This window comes from Tauraco erythrolophus, chromosome 3 (assembly GCF_009769465.1).
Source record: "Tauraco erythrolophus isolate bTauEry1 chromosome 3, bTauEry1.pri, whole genome shotgun sequence".
In the NCBI taxonomy this organism is placed as follows: Eukaryota; Metazoa; Chordata; class Aves; order Musophagiformes; family Musophagidae; genus Tauraco; species Tauraco erythrolophus.
Genome location: NC_141467.1, coordinates 12,271,742 through 12,289,071, shown reverse-complemented (window position 1 = coordinate 12,289,071; position 17,330 = coordinate 12,271,742). Strand labels below are relative to the sequence as shown.

At 37.3% G+C, this 17,330-nt stretch overlaps 1 protein-coding gene across 3 annotated transcripts in view; it reads right to left on the bottom strand.

Moving 5' to 3' along the window:
• DROSHA (drosha ribonuclease III) overlaps positions 1–17,330 on the bottom strand; it is an 83,900-nt gene that overhangs the window by 16,602 nt on the left and 49,968 nt on the right. For all 3 annotated transcript variants that reach the window (XM_086609008.1, XM_086609009.1, XM_086609010.1), the window contains 6 exons: positions 12,966–13,073; positions 9,759–9,897; positions 9,018–9,078; positions 7,053–7,112; positions 4,895–4,994; positions 2,122–2,224 (listed from right to left, as the gene is read on the bottom strand). In XM_086609008.1, the coding sequence (XP_086465134.1) occupies positions 2,122–2,224; positions 4,895–4,994; positions 7,053–7,112; positions 9,018–9,078; positions 9,759–9,897; positions 12,966–13,073 (571 nt within the window). The remainder of the gene's footprint in view (positions 1–2,121; positions 2,225–4,894; positions 4,995–7,052; positions 7,113–9,017; positions 9,079–9,758; positions 9,898–12,965; positions 13,074–17,330) is intronic.

Genomic DNA, 17,330 nt, shown 5'->3' with positions numbered 1-17,330 from the left:
CATGATAAACACCAACATAAATCAATGGTCATAAAATGCACAAAACAACCTGAAATAGTTAAAACAATGATAGAAAATGATATATCCAAAGAGTAAAGTTTAAACAAATTAGGCTAGAAGCAATCTATTTTCTAGAAGTAGTTTCTGGTAACCAGCTAACTATATCATATACATAGATAGTGAAAGCCATGAGATACTTTTCAATAGCTAGCAAATAATTCTCATTTATTCTGTACTTTCAACCACATTACATTCTGCATATAAATAATGTGTCAGGACTATTCCAAACCAAAATGTCTCCCCAGTTGCACAACAATACATTGTCTGAACTGGAAACTGCACCTCTACATCACTCAATTTCTGGAGATCATGGTGGAGTTTTTTATTATTTTCTTTTTTATGCTGCATATACAGCCCTCATTAGCCCTCCACATGCCCCTTAGTAACAAGCTCTGCAAAACCTGTGCTAGCATATTATATTTTTTGTGTGTACCATATACAGTGTGTATCTGCTCAGGTACTTTATAAATTCAGTATCAACGTTTTGTCCTTTGATAGTCCTTCCACGAGGCCTTCTGAAAACCTCAAACTAGTTCTTGTAAGCACATCTGTATAAAAGCAAAGGGAATATACGGCAGCATGAAGAACACAGAGAAAGGGATTCGATGTTCCCACATACAGGGAGAACATGGTTTGCCTTGCTCTATCTTTCCCCTCTTCTTTCAATTCCTCACTAGGTCAACTACTTTCTCTGGACTCTTTGGAGAACAGTTTGGGGGTTTGTAAGACTATCTTGCCGGAGGCATATTAAGAGAGCACAGAATTTCAAACAGGTCCTAGACAGCCTGCTTATACTTTGTTTTTTATTTTCAGTACAGGGAAGAAGCACCAGAGTTTTACAAAGGTTCTCAAGTAGGCGCTCCAGACCCCAAATATATTTTTATAGTCCCTTAACAAGCTCCCAGATTTTAGCTATGGCCCTGACAAAATCTTATTGCTCAATTAACTTTGTGAACAACTTTGTATTGGAGGTTAAACAGCAAGTCAGCTCTCTTAGCAAATCTCAATGCTTGCCAAATCATCATTACATCCTAGACAAGCTTAAGTATATGAACAAAGTCACAGATACATATCTAGTGTTCCTTTTCTGTTTGTTTTTTGATTTTTAAATTAAAGATCAAAGCACTCATGGAAAGCAAAATAAAATTAAACAGACGAATTGCGTTTCTCGATAAAATGAAATGCAATTTGGCCCAAGGCAGAGCTCACAGAATTGTTGACATCTAAGCCAACTATGATCTATTTTTCAAAGCTGGACAAAATGCTTTAGGAGCTTGTGTAGTATGTAAAGACCTGCATCAGGGCTAAATCATTTCCATAGCTAATATCATGCACAGTACATTTAGATGAATATGAAGACACATCAGTGAAACTTAGCTTACTTTGTGTATTCAGACAAGTAAAGTTTTAAAATATTTAAAATAGATCTTGTGAGGATATAACGGTTCAGATACTCACCTTACTGTTTGCTTATTTGGTAACTGTGGTTAGGCAGTCCAAACTTCTTCTCCAACATAAATTTATCAACGAGTGCAGTCAGTCACTGATCAGCATGTTAGTACGCAACAGCTAATCTGACACAACTTCCCTTTGTCCTCAGCTAGAGGGCTTTGGTAGCTTCATTACATCAGCCACGGTATATTGCCATGCTTTTCATTTGTAATGAAAACGCAAAGACCACTTTTCCTGTCAGGCCATGATGACCAAACTACTCTGCTCAGATGACTGCAGGTGGCAGTCCATGGTGGCACGAGAGGTGGAGTTCCGCAGTGACGGACAGAAGTGCTGCACCACAATGGCGTGAAATGGGTGCATCTTCAGTGCGTGGGAGGCAGGATACAGAAGATGAGATATTCATTGTAATACTGCACACTTATCATGTTATACAAGTGGCATATGTGCGGGAGATGGGAAGAGACGAAGAAGACTTAAGAAACTATACTATCGCCTATCCCTTACTAGCACTACTCAACACAGACCCGTGTCTCCTCCATCATAGTCAACATTGCATGTAAACATATTAAAACATAATTGTCTGCACACATGATGCACATGCTTTACCTATTAGGGCTTCAAAACAGTTGGCCATGGCGTGGCGGAGATCCGATTCCCTGCAAAGGTCTGGACCATGAGCATAAAGCATAAATCGATCTAGCTCCAGCTTCTGCAGAATATGTGGAAAGAGTTAAAAAAAACATAGCTTAGATGTACAAGAGTACTAGTTCTAGTCACTAAAGTTCAATTACACTATTATTATGTGACAACTGAATTTGAGGGAACTTTAAAGCTCCATAGTTTCAGTTCCGATATAGGCTAAAATTAGAAATCTTCCTATTTGTTTATCAGAAGCAAGCAACTAGAGTGTGATAGTGTGGGAAAGCTAGGAATTATCAAACCAAATTGTCAAGGGAAGCCAGATTAAAACATGTTACTAGCGAGATTTAGCAATGAGTTCAAAAGGAGGGCTGAGAGCGTGACAGAAAAACAGCCTGATAGTGGCTGCATAGTGCAGTGTGCCGTGTTTGTTGCTGATAGTTTGCCCTCAAGTGATTTGCCTTCAGAAATGCCAAAGGGACATTCAAAGGTTGAGGAGTTAACATCGAGGAAAAAGATTTTGCCTACAAGAAGAAGATAATGTACAACAGTGAGGAACAGGAACTCTGGGAGACACAATCCAGTGAACATCTGGCTTTTTCCTTTAAGAGGGTCAACAGGTGGCAGTAACAAAAACCTCTGGGCACTGCAAGCAGAAGACTGATATTTTAATCCACAGTGCCACCTAGCTTTCTTCTTCCTTTCAATCGTGCATCATTCACGTACATCTGTTGCCTAAACCATAGTTCTGCTTGCCAGGCAGAATCTCAGGTAGTGAGTCAGATATCTTAAATAATATATGATAATCCTGCTACAGAAATGCAGGCAAGAACTACTAGGTTCTCTTTACATATTCATCTTTTTGACATAAAACTACTACTGAGATTTTTAAATAGATTTGATTTGTGCATCTTGCAAAGTCTGTATGAGAACAGGTTTTTCCCAACTGGGTGTAAGTTTCTACCAATTAATTTCTCATTAACTTTCAACTTCATCCTCTTAGAGTATACTTAAGATGAAAAAGTGGAAAATAAGTTGCTTGAGGGGCGTCATTTAGACATATTTCAATTGGAAAAGAGAGTCTTCCATTTTCAGTGAATGAGAGCCTATTCACTGCTCCAGAACCCAGAGAATTACCACTTACGATGATCCATCACACTTTATAAAATGCAGGGAGCACTCGTTCAAGTCAACATAAAAGTGGAACATTAATTGTTTTCTATAAAATTTAAACTTCTTACAGATTATTGTCATTTGTTCATGTGAACTGGTGTTGTTTGGGTGTTGGTGTGCATCCCCTCCCTCCAACGGCTTACCTCCATTTTCAGAGCTTGCATTCAGCATATTTTGCATGTATGTGTTTGGCTACTCAACTTTGATAACAACATGTTTCAGATTATTTTTAAAATTCCTGCTATAATGTCCCGTAGAAACTACAGAAATTTATCACTTGATTTTCAATTAAAACAGCATTCCACGTGCACAAGTTGAGGAGCTGAGAATTATATTGAGAAATTAAACTGAATGCAACATGACACTGTGAGGCACAATTAAAGGGAATGAAATCAGGAAGATCATATAGGATAAATGAGAGGAAAAAAAGGGTAAGTTGGGAAATCAGGAATGTATAGATTTCTAATATTTCAAAAGTTGTCCACATACAACGATAAAGGCTGTCAACAGAGCTTTAAGAATATTTTAAAACCTACGTCAGAAAAGCTCATATAGTACCATGACTTCAAATGTCAGGCAGTTCAACACCACATTTGTCAACAAAACCCTGATTTGAAACGTTTCAATCAATTCATGCTTATCTAAATCATTAAATAAAGCTTTGGAGGAAGATGATTGTGAGTGAAAACATGACATGTTAGAAATCATGCCTTTTTGACAAAATCTCAAGATTGGATATGCTTGTTTAAATTACTGTGTAAATATGAATAGAGAAGAAGCACTTGAAAACTATCAGCAATATACAGTGGACATGTGTGCAGGCATGTGTGCATGCATAGCTTAATAAATTACATCAGCAAGTCTCAGACTAATTTTTAAAAAACATGCTAGTAAAATCAAACATGAATAAGGGAATACCAAATCACCTACAAACAGAGACTTAATCAACTTTCTATATCATATTCCCACCCTCTAGTATCATGTAGAAATGTAAAAAGCTCTGTCATTCACAGAATTGAAGGAAATAAAATTCAGAGCCATCTCAATTCTTCCCATGAGGTAATACAACTTTTCTTCAAAAGCCTTTCTAACATATTTCTCTTCCACAGTTCACAGCAAATCTGAAAATGACTGCGTAGGTTAGGGAGCAGATTAAATGATTTTTTCACCACTTTCTCTACCACTTGCTGCCATGTTCTCCCTACACATTCTATCAGGAAGTCCCTTTATAAACAACTAGTTTGCTTCTTTTTCTTCACTAAATTTCTACTATCAGCTTCATTACCTGTGCAATTTAAAGGTAGATATAGACACACGTTCAACATAAGCATCCTAAAAACTTACCCTTCTGCCTGCTAGAATTACTCCTCCTGAAAACATGCTTTGGAGAAAACACAAAGTCATACTTCATCTTTAAAAACTACTTTCAAACTGAAAAGAGTTCCTGTTCCCAAATGTTGATGGTAAAAACTCAGATTTTCAAGGCAGACAGATCCCTTGGAAGCAATCCATGCATTAATAGAATCCTACCTCTGGGTGTCAAATACAAAGATGTATAAAACTGTACCTTAGCCAACATGGCCAGGTGTTGGTTCTGTACGATGGCTGTGCGGTAGGTAGCTAATCCTCCTTCCTCCAGAGTGGGAAACAGGTAGTACAAGTGGACACTGGCAAAACAAAAATCAAATCAGACCCTGTCAGCATTTGGTTAAAGATGAACCATGTGTGCTCTAGAGAACCATGCCTTTCCCTCAGATCCTAGTTGGTAACACAGGGCCGTTCCCAAGGTGGCAACTTGGGTTGAAGTAAAGAAAAACCCACTAAAACAACGCTCAACATTTGACTGGATAGCACTGGCAGCAGGGGAGGAAGAGTGCTGCTTCTCTACTGGGCAGCACACACATTTCTAAATCCCTGCAATGATATGCAGTTCCCTCATCTGAAGGTTTCCATCTCAGCAGCAGGGGATTCAGCAAGGTTGACACATCGAGGATGCTGAGGAACAAAGCTCAAGGGAACCGTCAGCCTTAAGAAAGTAAGGTACCGCAGGTACAAAGCGCTTTAAGATGACACTACTGATTCAGGCTGGATCACCACTCAGGATATTTGTTTTGCAAGTTTCTTAGAGTACTTTAACAGATGCTAACCAAAACAAAGAACAGAACTCAACAGTCTCTATGTATCAAATGTGCAAAGTCATTAATACTACAGAAAAAAAATGAGTAAAAACCACAGGCTTTCAACTGTCTTTAATATTTGTCATCATGCAAGTAAGATACTTCATAAAACAGAAACAACAAAAAAAGTAACTCAGTGATCCAACCAAGATCTGAGTAAAGGATAAATGATTCTGAGTATCTTCATACATGACTATCTAATCCATGTCAGAAAGAAGTTAATACAGAGAGGGTTTTCAACATTCCCCAAATAAGGCTGTGGATGTCATTAATTATTAAAATATTTTATTAACTCAGTATACAGGGAGAAAAGTGCAGACAGATGCAAGATTATTTACAGGTAAAAATTGCTACAAAACGTGGAGTCAATCTAATCAAGTATCATAATTCACAAAAGCAGAGACCTGAAGTCAAGAGAGTTAGAAAAAAAAAAAATCAGACTTAAATAGGTGCTTGCATGCTCTATTGAACAGAAATGTAGCTCACATTTTTTCTGAATTGAGATAAAAGTTAGCTCATAAAGTCAACTAATGGTTGATGAACAATGACAATGAAAAATGCAAGACATTTTAATCAGCAGTTCTTCCATCTTATCAGCCTGTACTGTGGTATGAGAGAAAAGGCCATGGGTTTTAAGGGCAGTGGAGACCTTTATAGACTAATAGCTTTTAATCTTGAGTATTGGCCTAGTAGAAGCTAGTAGAGAATGGAGATAAGGGCAGTTTTGTTATTCATAAAACAAACTTGCTTAAAGAGAAGCTTTACAGTAAACAAGACTCCTCCTCTATTAAAAACAGTAGAACAAAGCAGTTGAAAATGGATTATCTTTAATTTGTGCAAACTGCCTGCCTCTAGTACTCAAGTACGAGTATCGTTCACTGATTTCAGAATACTCAGACAAAAACTGGAGCAATTTTTGAGGAACCATGTTTTTTTGTTATTACTTCTAAATAAATTACATTTGTGCTCAGCTATTTTTTTTACATACAGACATGATGGAAGCTACAGCCCTAGTAAATGGAAATATAAGAACTGCAACACATTCAGTATTGCCAATAAATGCTTTTCACTTGCAAGTAGGGAAAAAGAATCCATGGAAACAAAATGGCATGCTAAGAAAAATATCTTTCCTTTGAAAAAAGGGTACAAAGTTCAACTTGTCCGTAGCTGAATAATCTCTAATCCCAATCAATTTAAAAATTGCACTCCGTGAAACAGAAACTCTAGCTTTTCATTTTGTAATCATCTTTGTTGTATCATCAGTACTGAAGGAATTTTCAAGACAGCTGCATGCAGATGTGCAGTTCTAAATATCAGGCAGGACTGCAAACGTACATGGTCATAAAGTAGACACTGCAAAGTTTAATAAACCCAACAGTATGACGACAACATTGGACGAGGCCCTGAGCAACCTGATCTAGTTGAAGATATCCCTGTTTGTTGCAGGGGGGTTGGACTAGATGACCTTTGAAGGTCCCTTCCAGCCCTAACCATTCTATGATTCTATGATTCTATGATGTGAGGACTGTTGAAGAATTCCACATTTACCTTGTTAAGAACTCCACCACAGCATCTCCCAGAAATTCTAAACGCTCGTTGTGGTTAATCCTGAAAAAGGCATTTTAAGGTTTACTATCAGCTAAGTAACATATGCTGGTTATTTACACAATACAATTAAAATAGAACAAATCAGAGTTGATTGCTAATCAGCCACGATAGACATTCTTGCAGCCTCTCCCAGCCTCTGGGTTACAATCCTTTCCAAAATGGAATAACAACTACATGAATTTTGAAACTCAGGACTGACACTACCACCTTTGAAATATTCTTATGTTCCATTCTGAGCTATTGTCAGAGCATAACAAACGGAGAAAGGGAACAGTACTGTTGAGTGGCACTGAGGCTGGGTTTCCTTGTCCATCAGAGGGCATCAGGTGATTGAAACAAACAGCCTGTCTTCAGTCTTGTGTATGTAACTAGGGAAGTGTACATAATTAACATCAACACCTGCAGGGTGTGATGACTCTGCAAGCTACATATTTTTCATAGCACCTTAAAATGCCCTGTTTTCTTTAACGTCCTTTGCACTCAGAAAAAAAAATGGTGGTACAAGAAGATGCATTCAAAGATGCCATTAAGCTAGTAGAATCTTGTATTTCCTGTGTTTTCCTTTTCTTCTATCACAGCTCCTGATTTTCCTTTGTCTTGCATATAGCAGAGAGTTTCCTTGAAACTCTCTGCCTGCTTATACAGCAAAGGACTAATAGAACACAGCAGCTGAAAAAGAATGTGGGTTTGTCTTCGAATATATACTAATTTCTGCTTTATACATCAAAGCATATACGTAGCACCATTCTGAATTCACATTTGGTTGTAATAGAATCAGGGCCATTGGCACTGGATTTTGTTTTTTCTTTTCTTTAAACCAGAAGATCCTTCTCAAGTGTTTGACAGCTTTTATTGTAATTTGCAGTCCCCCAACAATTATGTAGTTAGTCTAATTTCTGAAATATCAGGCCTTTGTTACAGGCTGAAAGAATTCAAGTACCTCTGCTGTGTAAAACAATAAAGTGTGAACAACACTACAACTGCTCTGTGTAGCAACACAGCGGAAAATACAGATCTCAGAAGCGGGATTTTATATTTGTGTTATTTTGTGAGAATTAATGCAATTTAGCCTTATCTCGTGTTATCTTAAGAGAGCTGAAATAAGCTTGAGGCAGACTCTCAAAGAAAAGGGCATGGTGTAGCTGAAACAGCATTTGAGGAACACTGCAACAATAATTTATTCAGAATTCAACCTCTCCCATTCCCAAGCTTCCTCCAAAATGACGACTCTTAAAGGCCCAGTTATAGCACTAATGAACTAAAATACATTCTGCCCTCTAGTTTATGCCCTTAGGAGATTTCACACGCAACTGCTTCTTGCATAAGCTCTACGAGCTTTGTTTATTCACTTTGGCTAAATATGGTGCTTGTGGCTACATCTTAAGCCTGATTTATTTGTACAGAATTCTAACTGGTCATTTAAGGATTATTACATTATAACATTAATGGTTTTTGCATATGCCCTTAAATTAGATCAGTAAATCAATGAAGCCCACATTCAGTATCACACTCATGTTAACAAGGTGCTATGCCAGGAAGATACTACTGTGAGCAGATGTGATGGGAGAATCCAATTTATAGGAATGATAACAAAACCAACAAATCTTATTTTTCAGTCTGCAGAAAGCAAAAAGGTAGCCTTTTAGTCCTCCTCATTTCAAGGGTAAACAAAAATGATAGAATTATCTGTTAAAATCTTCCTTAGGAGTTTTCTGCAGGCATGACCAAACATTTACTATGTCACTGCTAATGGAGGTTCAGCACATCTTCATAATATAAAAGTCAATTCAAAATTACTTCATTTCAACTATTTGCCAAAGCTATTGCTGGCAGTAAGTGGGTTGTTTCTACCAAACATCTCTCTCTACAACAGCTTCCCTACTTCCAAACAATTATTTTCATTACCTGGAAGGAGCTGGATCATCCTGTCCCAAACGGGACATAATATTTATCAGCGTGTTTATCCCTAGAAAGATAAACAATGCACTATTAAATAAACAATCATTAATTCAGTCTGAATAGGCTTACAAAATAATTACTCAAAATGTTACTTTGTAATTGTTGTACACGAGATTATCCTGTTACTTACAGGGCTTACTTACAGCAAGTATGATCCTTACAGATGCTCTCTGCCTAACTGACCACAGTCCCATTACAATACTACTGTACTGTTGCATTCAGAGAGCCAGATAAAAATAACACCTTTGCATGAAAAAGACATTTTAAACATTACATAAACAATGAACAATTTACTTCGCTATAGCAGAATATACTTCTAATGGGTAAGGAATATTCTGCAGCAGACAGACCACTTATTTTCACATTAATAGGACATTTTTACAAAATATCCTCTGTTTTGTTCACCATGTTGAGAAGCAAATCAAGAAGAAAACACTTGCCAAAAATCAAAGGCAATACGTTCTCCTACTTATTATATTTGATTTTTCTCAGCTCTTTATTTGTTGAATAATTTGCAAAATCCAGTCTTTTAGAAAGACCTCACTGGTGTCTGTGTATAACCAATGAAATCCTCCACCAAAGGGATCTCTCAGAAGAACAATGGCCAATGAAATAATAATGGACAAAAAGTTTTCTTACTGATTAACTGTGAGGTGAGAGAAAAGTGGTAGTGGTGTAACTGCATACCTTTTTTTCTCATGTGCATATGGTGAACTTTTCTATCTCCATACTTTGGCTGTCGAATCCCACAGTTGGATAGGGAATTTCTAGCATGATCCGGGTTCATGCCAAAGTTTAAGTGATGGCTTGGATGAGTCATGGCAAGCTATAATGTAGCACATACAGGAAAAAAAAGTCTTAGATGTATTTTCGCAAATGTAAGGGGAAAAAAAAAAAACTTAGACTGGTAGCTAATGATTGTTATTTTTTAGTTTGAAGAAAGGCTACAAAGTGATGTTGTCAATTAGCAGCTTGTTCCAGCAATTTAAATGTGAGATGTATTATTCCAAACGTTAGAAAGAAGCAACGTTTATGTCCAATCATCAGTTTAAATAATTAACTTTCAACAAGCTTTTTTTTCTTTAAAGAAAAATTATCTCAGAAAAGAAAAAGCATGAACTGTCAATTTGCCTTAAGAGTCTTGCTTACCAGCTTCACTGACCTGTTTTCAATACATTTGCTTATTTAAACATAATAAACATTCATATTAAAAATATGAACAACTAAAAGAGCTTCTCAACCATTCACACGTTTGATTTAGGTTAAGTCTCTATGAAGTTTTCCTACTTTAAAAAAAACAAACAAAAATATCTCTGGCACAGTTATTCACAGAACAACTCTTTCTCTTGTGACTATACAGGACCACTCTTCAATTGGAAGTGAACAGCGATGGCAGAATTGGTCTTCTGTTTCACAATAGCATTATCAAACCTTACTTTGCTGCTGACACCACCACTACGAAAATGGCAGCAGTAAATAGAACTACAGCTAGCTTTTATGACTCCATCCTGCAAACTCATGCATTTCCTCTTTCTTTACACATACACATCTAAAAATATTATGCATGTATAAATGTATGTGTACATACACCTTGTATATAAAACAAGAGATACATTGGCAAATTGATACTGCAGAAAGTTACTTCTGAAACATTTGCAGGACTGGTGCCGTGAGCAAAGACATTCCGGTAGTTAATTCAAATATTGCTGTGGCTTTCCAAACGATAATAAGTTTGTCATAATTGCACATTCTCAACTTCTGCTCTATCTGAACTGGATGACACATTACAACTTCCCTGAATAGTTAAATTATCACAATCTTTCTTGCCTAGCCTTTACTTTAAAAAGAATACATCATGATGAAACAGGTAAAAATCAATGCAAAATTACATAACTGATATTGCTTAAGTACATGCCTTGTGCTATACAAGTTTTTAAAAAGCTCTCTCTCTTCTGGAACAAGTTTGTAGGTTTTAAATAAATTTGCATAGGGATCAAGCATTATAAAGTACTTTTGTCATAACTAAACACTAATTTGACTAATGCTGACACACTTGATTTTGTGCTTTCTCCCCTTTTCAACTGCAATTTGCTTTTTGGTTTGTGTGTTTGATCTCAACATTTTGAAGATTTTCACCACTGCATTTTTATCTTTCATATTAAAACTAAGGCAGCCTGCAAACAACCAAACCCTACAAGATGCTCAATGTTTAATGTAACTTTCAGTAGGGCAAGTCCTGGCAACCAACTTCTAGAAAACAGAGAAGCTACGAGAAGAGACTACTCTGATTCAAGTAGTTTGGAAGTAAAGTCTCCATATGCATACAGAAACTGCACGTTTTGAACTTAGAGAAAATTCACTTTTCACAGTCTCACTCGGTGGAAAGAAAGGATGCTTATTTTCAGGGCGAAGGCCTGAACAGAAGTTTTCATTTCTCTTCAGTAACTTCAGAAAAAAGCAAAGGGAAAGGGGCCACCATGCCAAGAGTCAGCCTTCTGGAGCCAGTCAATTCCAAATATGGACTTACATAAGTGCCTGGTCATGCAACATGGATGCATTTAAAAGAAGTGAGAAATTCTCCTCTCCAGATCCTGCCCTTGTTTGTAAAGGCAAAAAATTTATTAGGTACTTGTAGAAATCAAGAGCTGAGCAGAAGTTTGCAAACTCCTTTTCACTAGCCGTCCCGGTTTCTACTGGGACAGAGTTGGTTTTTCTTTTTAGCAGCTAGAAGAGCTCTGTGTTTTGGAATCAGTCTGAGATTCGTTATTAGAAGAACATTGATCACGCACTGATGTTTATAGTTGGTGTTGAGACACCAAGGACCTTTCAGCTTGCTTTGTTCTTGCCAGTGTGCAGGAGCACAACAGGCTGAGGGGGAGCATGGCCAGTACAAAGGGTCCACAACTCCCCTTATTGATTTGAACTTAGACTTAGTATTGAGGACTAAATTGGCCAATGGAATATCCCATATCATGCAATGTCACGCTCAGTATATAGATGAGGGTTGACTGGGAAGTTGGGGCAATTCTCTCCAGAGGGCTTTCTTGGACTCTTGGTCTCTTAAAGTTCTTATCTCTCTCTCCCTTGTTCTCTTTTCGGGCCTCTCACTCATCTGAGATTGGGGTGTTGGAACTTATGACTTACCTGTTTCAGGATCAATTGCCAAGACAGGACAGGCATTTGTCACCAAGCAATTACACTGTGCATCACTTGTTTGTATATATTATCATTTTTTATGTATGTATATATATAAACAGACACATATGTTAGTACTATTTTATGATTATTACTTCTAATTTTATATTATTATTAAATTGTTCTTATCTCAACCCGCAAGTCTGCTTCCCTTTTCCCCTTCAATTCTCTTCCCCATTTCCCCAGTGGTTGGGGAGGGTGAGTGAGCGGTTGCCTGGCATTTAGTTGCCGGCTGGGTTAAGCCACGACACTAGTTAAAAACACAAAATAAGAAGGCAACACTTAAGTTATTCTTTTTTGGAACAACTATAAAAGGAAGGAGCAAGGCATGCATGCTCATCTGCAGAATGACATTGCATTCTTCACAAATACCTAAAAAATAACTTAAAACTGAAATAATGAGTAATGTACCTGACAGTCTTTTCAGCAAGCATATTTTCGTCTTTCTACACATTACAAGCAAATCCAGGCCTACCACTGGAGCAAAGGTAGGTGTATGCCTAATGCACAATGATGTCTCTATTTATAAGTCTCTCAGAATAACTAAAACTTTTTGAAACATCTGCAGTGCAAGTAATCAAGTACGTCCAAATTGTGGCAATGCAGTGCATATCCCAAGTTTGTACAGCAGGCAGGACTATGGATAAACTCAATATTAGTAAGACAAACCAACAAGTAGTTTATTTTTTCATATCTTACCTGCAGCAAGCACCTATCTCGAAAAGTGTAGCCTATCAATTTGTCCAAATGCATCAGGCACTGATGGTAGCGGACATGATGGGTGAGGACAGGAAGCATCATTGCGTGCTAAAAACCAATTGCAATAAGGACAAGTATTTGACTTTAGTGTACAGAGTACTCAGCTGACCAAGGTACAAATACAAACATTTTCCATTTGTCACAACACTGAGTTTTACTGTTTTGGTTTAAATGAGAAAAAAAATACCATTGTTTTCCCAACTTTCATCATCAGAGAACTTAATTAAATCAGATTTGTCCATCTGCATAATCACAGTGGGGACATAGCCCCATCCAGACTAAATAAATAAATAAATACACAAAACCAGTCTTCCACTTAAGTATTTTGAATGAAGTAAAAAACCATCTCGTCACTAGTAACATCGTAACATCAACTTTCAACAAGCTGTGACTAAATACGATGGCATATGTTTGCACCTTCTCATTTAACATCCTGGAGTGTTAGGTTACTGCCAAGGATGAACAAAAGGAAGAAGCTTTTTATATCACTTTAACCAGCTTTCACCAAACAACAGTAGCTACTTAATTTTGAAAAAGAGTTATTAGTGCTTTGCTTCATTTCCTACCGAGGAAGAATTAAGGGCTTTTTGAAATGCTGTAGTCTGGAATTTCCTGGCTTAATGTGTTAAAAAAAATCAGAAGGTTGCTGTTTAATCATCTAGGAAATAACGTTTTTCTGTTGGGAAAAGAGTCAATAAAAATTTAACTAACTCTATGGTGCGACAACGAAAGTCTCCCTCTTTCAGTGCAGGAATTCAACACTAATATTAACTTTGGATGGATCTGGGTTGAAATAAGCAAGTAATATAGTTTATCAGTGCAATAGTAGAGCAAGTATATCAACATCAAAAACCTTGCGTAAGAGTGAAAAGTAAGAGCTACAGAAGAAATGTCAGTATTTAAAGAATTTTATGTATGTGACCACTTTTGTGACATGATACCAAATTTCAGTTCTTCTAATCATTCCTATTAGTGACATGACATGAATATATTCAAAAGAATAATGTATTTTAAGGAAATCAAAATCTGAGGGCTATCACTATTAATTTCAGGAAGAGGAATGTGTACAATTACAGAAGACAAGTGTATAGAGTGGAGAAATGCAAGAAAAACAAGCATACAAAGTAGATGATGGATAATTTATGGAATAAATGACGTTATGAATTTCTGCATGTTAAAGAAAGAACAGCAGAAAATACAAACTGGTGAATGTTGCAAGATTGAGAAGTTAAGAATAACCAAAGGCAATACTTTCTGTTTAAGTAAAAGACTGTAAAATTCTTGAGAAATGAACATCGTTGGAAGTTAATCATAGAATCATTTAGGTTGGAAAAGACCCTTAACATCACAGAGTTCAACCATTAACCTAGCACTGCAAAGTCCTCCACTAAACCATATTCCAAAGTATCACATCTACACATTTTTTAACACCTCCAGGGACGGTGACTCAACCACTTCCCAGGGCAGCCTGTTCCAGTGCTTGACAACCCTTTCAGTAAAGAAATTTTTCCAAATATCCAATCTAAACCTCCCCTGGTACAACTTGAGACCATTTCCTCTTGTTCCATTGCTTGTTAACTGAGAGCAGAGACTGACACTCACCTCACTACAACCTCCTTTCAGGGAGTTGTTGAGAGCAATAAGGTCTCCCCTCAGCCTCCTTTTCTCCAGGCTAAACAACCCCAGGTTCCTCAGCTGCTCCTCATAAGGTTCATTCTCTAGACCCTTCACCAGCTTTGTTGCCCTTCTCTGGACACGCTCCAGCACCTCAATGTCTTTCTTATAGTGAGGGGCCCAAAACTGAACACAGTATTGAGTTGTGGTCACATCAGTGCTGAGTACAGGGAGACGATCACTTCCCTGGTCCTGCTGGCCACACTATTTCTGATATGAGCCAGGATACTATTGGCCTTCTTGGCCACCCGGGCACACTGCTGGCTCATGGTCAGCTGGCTATTGATCGGCACTCCCAGGTCCTTTTCTAGGAACTAGTTAACAGCAAGAAATAGACTGTGTGGATCTTTGAACGGCAGAAAAATGCCAAACCACTCCATGCAAACTCATGCAAACTGAGTAAATGTAAGTGAAATTTTATTTTGTTACCATGTCACTCATTTAAAGTTTTCTTAGGGTAATGAGAAGCTACGGGAACATCCCTCTTATCTCCATATAAACTCTAAAGGTGTGCTTCCTAAGTCTTCTTTCATAGAAGGAATTCACTACAAAAAAAGAACAAAACCAAACCAAAACAAACCAACAACTCTAAACTTGTTTCATGGGACAACTCTGCTTCCCTGCCTGTATGTTTCACTGCACTAGGCAGAAAAAGTCCCCCAGGCAAAGTTTAATATTCTTTATACCAACACTTATGGCCCTAAATTTGAGAACTCAAATACAAAGTTTTAGATTTTTATCTGCTATGGTGCAGTGAACGAAGAATTGATGTCTCCCTGGGAGCACACAAAAGGCCTTACGTTTGACTCTTGCAGTTACATTGACAAAGTGCTGCCTTCACGGTACTAAATATTTGATTGATTCAATTAATGTGTATCTTGTTGGATTATAGCTATTTGATGTTTCTGATGGTTTATGTGTTTCTCTTTTAATAAGAAAATACATGCTTTAAAAATTGTATTAGGCTGAAGAATGGCTAGTGATTAAAAAAAGTCTCCTGAAACCATATGGCCACAGGAGTTATCCCATAACTTTGGTACTTGCATCTGGTTCTAAACATACAAGTAACTTATGTTTTTGTTTGTAAATATGTATGGTTTAGCTATGCCACATGTTCTTTTCTTGCTGCAGCTGGCATGGCAAGGCAGGGACTCTCTCAAGTGCCCCAGCTAGTGCCACCATCCCCCAGGCTGGCAGATGCTCATGACCTGAAGCTCCTAAGAAGAATCAGGTGAGCCAAAATATTCTGAAATACATCCTTTCTCTCCTCACTCTGTACACTTAAAACAGCTGCTGAAGGCACACCAGCAACAATACAGGCAATGATGGGGGCTGTGCGTGTGTAGTATCTTCTCAGCATGGCCCCATCCTGCCAGACTGCATAGTAAGTGCTGCCCAGCTTAGTGGCCAAGTAGTGCACTTCATCTACTGGAGAATTTCAAGTGTGCTAGGCAGAACACAGCCATTTTATGTTTTTGAAACGTTTCACTCACCCTTTTTCCTCCCCCTCTAAGTGGTTCATTTTTGAGACTGCAAAGACAGTGTCCATACTGCTATGTGGAACTCAGAGCAACTATAAGCTATCAGAGTGATTTAAAAGAGTTTCAATTTTCTAACCAGCAATGCTTTTAAAAGCATTAATTTTAAATCACCACACTTTAGCTCTGCCCACAGAGTTGACTTGTGTGTATTTAGTCTTCTTTAATCAGGGAAAAAGCACGTAGCAACAGCAGCAATCCTTCATTTTACAGACATACAGTTCGCCTACTCCAGGCCTCTCAAAGAAATCAAATCAAAGGACCTTCATACCAGAACTGGCTGATTTAGATATTATGGCTGCAGATGGGCACAAAAAAATGAAATAGCTTTACTTTCATCGTTCTTTGGTGTTTTGCTGTCCTTCAACAACAAAACCAAACAGGAATATTCAAGAAGACATTAAGAGATGAATCACACAAAACATTATGAATAACGCAGAACTGTTTCAAAGCTCCTAAATTAGAAATTTACACTGTTTACTTAACTTGTAAAAATATAGTTCACAACAAATAATTAGAAAAAGGCTGTAATTTTTCTCAGCTATATGAGAAGATACTGTTCGAATATTTTCTTTCTTTATCTTCAGAAGCAATAGTAGAATCACAAGAAATGTTTCAGACAGAAGAAAAGCAATTTTAATTATCACTTCTCTCCTGTTAGAATTTCCCCTTCAGCTTTATCAGACTTCTAAACAGAATTTCTACCTATACTTTTGCCTAGCAAACCTCAAAGTTTACACTTCACACTGTTAAGTTACTATTAAATTGTAAGCATTTAATTCTTAAATAACATCTCCAAAACAACAGCTAAAAATATGATGCAAGTATACCTATATCATATTTATTTGGCTCTTATGACTACTGGAATTTTACTAATACAGTATTACATAAAAATTGCACTATTTTTTATCATATCACAAAGCTGGTGGCTGTAAACTGCTTCAGAATAGGATCTGGTAGAGATCTGTATCTTAGAGATGTCACGCATATGAAACAGAGCACATGAAAGATATCTTCCTACTGAGGGTCATTGTTTTAATCCAAGTTAGTTGTGGTGGGTTCTTTTCTTTCAAGAAAAAAGATATTTCTTCAT